This window comes from Setaria viridis, chromosome 8 (assembly GCF_005286985.2).
Source record: "Setaria viridis chromosome 8, Setaria_viridis_v4.0, whole genome shotgun sequence".
Lineage (NCBI taxonomy): Eukaryota > Viridiplantae > Streptophyta > Magnoliopsida > Poales > Poaceae > Setaria > Setaria viridis.
In genome coordinates, this window is record NC_048270.2 from 21,351,405 (window position 1) to 21,357,544 (window position 6,140).

Here is a 6,140-nt window from a genome sequence, read left to right on the forward strand (position 1 = left end):
TTAGCTCATATTTAGTCCTCCTAATTAGCATCCGAACATCCGATGTGACACTATTAAAGTTTATAACCTCGTATCCAAACACCCCTTAAGTATGAAACGGGAGTATGGGACATCTAGGTCCTGATATCCGGGGTGGATAACTACCAACGGGTCCTTTCTTTCAGTCTCCCAAACCTATTCCAACTGTGCGCGGCTCTCCTTTTTATTAAAAAAAAAAAAACTGTGCGCGGCTCTTGGTGACCGTCGCATCTGACGGCTGGTAGAGCCCCCGCGTGCCCCGTCTCCTCTATTTAATATCCCACCCACCCACCCCACGCTGCAACCCCTGGTCCGCCTTCCCCAATCTCTCGCCTTCCCTGACCCTCTGCGCCGCAGCTCGAAAAGCTAGGGTTTCGCCTCCGATCCGATCCGCCGAGTCCACCCCTCCCCACCCCGATCGATGGCGGCCGAGGGCGAAAAGAAGATGATCACGCTCAAGAGCTCCGACGGCGAGGAGTTCGAGGTGGAGGAGGCAGTCGCAATGGAGTCGCAGACCATCCGCCACATGATCGAGGACGACTGCGCCGACAACGGCATCCCGCTCCCCAACGTCAACTCCAAGATCCTCTCCAAGGTCATCGAGTACTGCAACAAGCACGTCCACGCAGCGGCCGCCGCGGCCGCCGCGTCCAAGGCCGGCTCCGAGGACGCGGGGGCCACCGCCGCCAACAGCACCGCGGCCTCAGGCGAGGACCTCAAGAACTGGGACGCCGACTTCGTCAAGGTCGACCAGGCCACCCTCTTCGACCTCATCTTGGTAAAAGTCTCCGTCTTCCCCCTCCCTCCCCCGGCCGTCTACGCCTCCCTGGTGAAATTTGGATCTGTGATTGTTAGGGTTCAGATGTATCCATATAGATCTGGATTAATTTGTCTCTGGCTGAAAGCTGTCTTTACCTGTGTGGATTGTGGGGACTAGGTTGTTGTTATCCCTCGATTGCAACATCATAATACTGCCTGCAAGTAAATTGGATTTGGATTGTTGAATGTATTATTGTCCTATCGAAAAACTCCCTTTTTATAGAGATTACGGTTACAAAGAATAATCTTTGGAGATCACATGTTTCGTGATCAACTCTTGGTTCGACGATTGCTTGTCACCATCTGGACATAAATTCATTGTGTTTGTTGGTAGGTCATTGCATTTCTTTGGTTACTTTGCCTATCATCTTTGTAGACAGCTACTTATTCTTGATTATGGTGATACTTCGAATTTTCTGAAGTTTCATGCTTTTGGTGTCACCCATATTGGCGCCATAATTCCTGATAAGTTTGTGACTGATATTACAATGTCCTTTATCTTGTCTTTGCATTTCTGCTCTAGCTGTGATACCCTTGCATGTTAGTGGTAGATAGCTACTTCTGCTCTTTTGTATCAGTGTGGTAGATTAGCAACTTTAGTTGTGGTTTCATTTTGACTGTTTACACACCTGATTATTATGTGCAGTCTCATAAGCAGTGGAGCCCACATAATATGTAATGTATTGCACTCATTTTTTTTGTTCATGCTGTTGTGTGTTAGTGACCTTACATGTTGATAAACAGTATGCTGATACAGAGCACCAATGCACTTATTTCTTCTGGTAATTAAAGATAAAGCACCGTTTTTAATGATGAAAGTTATGTTTATACTACTAATTCCTTGCATATCTGTTACCATTGTGTGATTTTGTTTATTTGTTGTCTCCCTGGGTAAATCGGTAAATGAACCTGGTTGTTGAACTCTCGTATGGTTTAGTAGTTTTCTCTTCATAAGATATCTTTTTTGATATCTGTATCTCCTGTTTGATCATTTATGTTCCTAATCTCATAAACTTATTTCTGTTATTGTAAGTGTTTTGCTCCTTGATACCAGTTGTCTTTGCAGTGGAGTTAGTGAAGTTTGTTGTCTTATTGAGATAAACATGCCTGTCTAGTTATGTTCTCTCTGATCACGACGAGTGAAAATGAATTTACTTGGTTTCTCACACCCTCTTTTTGTTTGTTTTTATACCTGCACAGGCTGCAAACTATCTCAACATCAAGGGTCTGCTGGACCTGACCTGTCAGACTGTTGCTGACATGATCAAGGGCAAGACTCCTGAGGAGATCCGGAAGACCTTCAACATCAAGAACGACTTCACCCCTGAGGAGGAAGAGGAGATCCGCAGAGAGAACCAGTGGGCCTTCGAGTAGAGAGGTGCTTGAGCCCCTGATCCCTTGATGCCTAGGTTTCGTCATATCTATTACCTTGCAATGCTCTGCTTTTATGTGTTGTCGTAATGGTTGTAAGTATTTTGGGTCTCTATGGGGTTGGTTTGAGAACAAGTGTTGATCATGGGTAAAAACTGATGTGGTCATTGATGTTATTCTGAACCAATTATCAGTTAAATATCATGAGAAGACTAAGTGGCTGCTGCCCTAAGAAGTTAACCTCGATTTGCTGTGGCGTCATGTTTATTCTGTGGATGTTTTATATTATGATAATTTCGTTATGAATCTCGTGGCCAGTTCTGTGGATATGCTATTATATGTACCGACCAAAATTCAGTTTGTTTCTTTGATCAGAAGTACAGTAACTAGGTGAGAATGGAAGCAGAGCATGGCCTTGCTGAACACGCTGAGTTTCATTTCCCATGTTTTGAACGGCATATGGTGCTCTGATAATTTGTGGTTTTGCTGTCAAATTAGTTTGAATGGGGGCGGGACTGAGGACAGTTGTGTGACGTTTCGTTGTATTGTGCATCTGCTCTGGGGTTTGTTTTGTTTGCCATAATTTTATCTCTCAGCCATGATGCTAATTTTGTGGTTTTGATGTCTGTAATTAGTTTAAAGTTCGAACAGGGGCGGGACAGGGTGCGAGCAACTTGGTTTTGCTTTTGTATTGGGCTATGAAGCTGGCTATTTGGGTCTTTGGTTTGCCATAAATTTGTCACCTCTTCTTTTTTTTTCTTTTCTTTCTTTGTTTTTTTTGCGGAGAACGTCGCCCTTTGGCTCAGGCGACGGTTGCGTGTTGATTATGGCCTAAACCAGGCACAAGATTACAAACATTATTCATACAAAGTGAATCCTTGGTACTCCCTCCGTTCCAAATTGTAAGTCATTCCAACTTTCTTGGAGAGTCAAAGCATCTCAAGTTTGACCAAATTTATACAATAAAGTGCTAACATTCATGATATCAAATAGGTACCATTGGTTTCTTCATTAAATATATTTTCATAGTATATCTATTCGGTGCCATAAACTTTTGTAATTTTCTCTATAATTTTGGTTAAACATAAAAATGTTTGACTCTCCAAGAAAGTTGGAATAACTTATAATTTGGAACGGAGGGAGTAGCTAATTCCATAATCCAGTCCGGAATCTCGCTAACCCAGGTACACACGCGACTCCCTGGTGAGGACTTTTTCGCACAACAGTGTGCTAACAAGTTTGCCTCACTCTTAACAAAAGAATTTTTTACAGAAGTAAAGGATATACTAATCATTTGAATCTCCTGCCATAAACCCGCAATACAGGATCTTCGTCCAGTTGACGATTGAAGAAGGTTCACCAAATTGATATTGTCCAATTCCACAGCTACCTTATCGCAGCGTAGTCGTTCAGCCAGCTTCAATCCGTCTCTCACCGCCAGAGCTTTAATTGTGATCACATCAAGAAGATGTTCTTACCACCTGAATTCAGCCGCAATCACCACTCCATCACTATTACGAATCACCACTCCACTTGCACCTGCACGAGAGGTATCATAGAACGAGCCATCAGTATTGATCTTGAACCAACCATTTTCCGGGGCCTGCCATTCCACCGTGGTAGTTCTGGAACAGTATGCAAACACATAAGTTTTTCTAGCATCGTTGCAACATGTCTTGCCGCGGCCGTGGGATTCCAGTAGTTGCTCCCATGTTTCCTTGCATTCCTGCCCGACCAAAGTGACTGTTGGGAAATAAGTCCCAGGGAGGCTAAGACACGACAATGTTGGGAAGCACTCGTGGTTCAACTCGAGAAAATGAGCATCCGTTTACATCGGGGTAGGGCTCCCCTTTTATAGTGTCCCGAAAGACACTTTACATTCCATAATTATCCTTATTCAACCACTACATTCCTAGAATATGCTATACACGAAAGTCTTTTGGAGATTACTTGTACGACTTGGTCTCCTCCGACGAGTCACGCTTCTCATGCCTCCAATTAGCCTCGTGAATCGCGCTCTCAGATGATTTCGCGAATCACACCTTCACATTTCCAACGCCTTCACGCTTTTAACCTCGGACCCGAAGCCATTTTAACCTCGAGCTTTGAGACCGTCCTAACTTCGCACCGGAGAGGTGCCAAGCGTGCACCCTAATCCTTGTTTCATCAACAACCCTGCACGAGACAGCAGACAACTCGGCGCTCGGGGTTAGCTTCGAGTGTTCAAGGGCAAGCTTAGTTATTGTCTGGTGATCAGTGATTGTCTCTTGGCTTCGAGGCAAAGCTCTTAGCAGCGCGGCGAGGCTAGAACTACTCTTTCACGTCAAATTTGTCCCCCGAGGTTAGGGACCCTCACCCGAATCTACTTATTTTGCGAGGCTACGTTAAACATGCTAAACGTAATGACCTCGAGGGTAACTATCTTTTTAGGTGAACCCAACAGTGACCATACACCACAGATGAAAACTGCAGCATCATCTTTAGAACAGATATTTCCTTTAAGCAAGTCTGATGTCCATGATTCAGGATGTAGCCATGGTATTTTACGTCCTGTAGCTTCTCTGACTAACTTCCAGAAGCACTTGGCTAATGGGCACTATGTTGCAATATGGAATAAGTTTTCATCAGATGCACCACAATCTTCACAAAAGCTCTCAAGTGCCACGTGCCTACGTTTCAGTTCAGATTTCGCTGGCAGAAAATTATTGATTGCTCTCCACCAGAAAATTCGTACCTTAGGTGGGATAGGTAGTTTCCATAGTACTTTCCACCATTGACCATTGTGAGAAGAACTCGGTCCATCTTTAGCAGCTGCTAAGTTTGCCATTTGCTCTGCCTTCAGTGCTCGGTATGCAGAGCGCACCGTGTAAGATCCGTGCCTTTCAAAGGCCCATGCAAGCACGTCTTCTTACATCCTGTTGCCTGGTTGCACTTTCATAATCTCTTGGGCGTCCATACGAATAAAGGCCTCATGAATGAGTTCCTCGTTCCAAATCTGAGATCCCGGCAAGAAGAGCTCAGCTACCATAGTAATGTTTGCCGCCGGCAACCGGACTGTTGGTTTCATGGATGGCAGACTCGGCACCCAGTTGTCAGTCCAAACATTGGTCGACGTGCCCGGACCAATCCGATTGATGATACCTTTTTTAAGCACCTCTCGCCCATACAAGATTGCCCGCCAAGTTTCTGAACTTCTTTTCCTTGTTGCTGCCAGGAATTCAGAATTAGATTTCTCCTTGAGAACCCGAGAGCACAATGTATCAGCCCTAGTCATACTACGCCAACCATGCTTTCCCAGCATAGCCTTGTTGAATAAGATCAACTCCCTAAATCCCATTCCTCCATCTTCCTTTGGTGCTGTGAGTTTTGTCCAATGCTGCCAGTGTATTTTATGGTTATCTATGGAACTTCCCCACCAAAACTTATATATAGATCTCTCTCTCTCTCTCTCTCTCTCTCTCTCTCTCTCTCATCTTCATTTTCTTGCAAACATTAATTGACAACCTGAAGCAACTCATTAGATATTAGATATATCGGTACAGCTTGAGCTGTAGACTAGATCAAAACCTCACGGTCCGCACAGCTCATAGTGTTTTCACCCCAACCACACACAAAGTTCCTCACCCGATCTGAAGTGTAATCAAATGCTCCATCTGCTATCTTGCCCACCGACGTGGGAAGGCCCAAATATCGTTCTCCCAAGGCTTCTTTTGCAGTATCCAGCCGGGTATGGACAACATTTTTTTATAGAATCATCACAGTTGGCACTGAAAAATACAGCTGACTTTTATTGCTTGTTCACCAGTTGCCCTGAACCTTCATTATACCGAGCTAGTATATCTGCAATCCTCGCAGCTCCTTGTTCTGATGCTTGCGTGAAGATAACGCAGTCATCAGCAAACAAAAGATGAGAGATCCGAGGTGTATGAATG

The 6,140-nt window shown here is 44.6% G+C and overlaps 1 protein-coding gene across 1 annotated transcript; it reads left to right on the top strand.

Annotated features, from left to right (window-relative positions):
- Window positions 1–304: 304 nt before the first annotated feature.
- LOC117833481 (SKP1-like protein 1) lies at window positions 305–2,448 on the top strand. The gene is made up of 2 exons (XM_034712989.2): window positions 305–796; window positions 2,038–2,448. The coding sequence occupies exons 1-2, from the start codon at window positions 440–442 to the stop codon at window positions 2,209–2,211; spliced, it is 531 nt and encodes a 176-aa protein (XP_034568880.1). The 5' UTR covers window positions 305–439; the 3' UTR covers window positions 2,212–2,448.
- The last annotated feature ends 3,692 nt before the right edge of the window (window positions 2,449–6,140 follow it).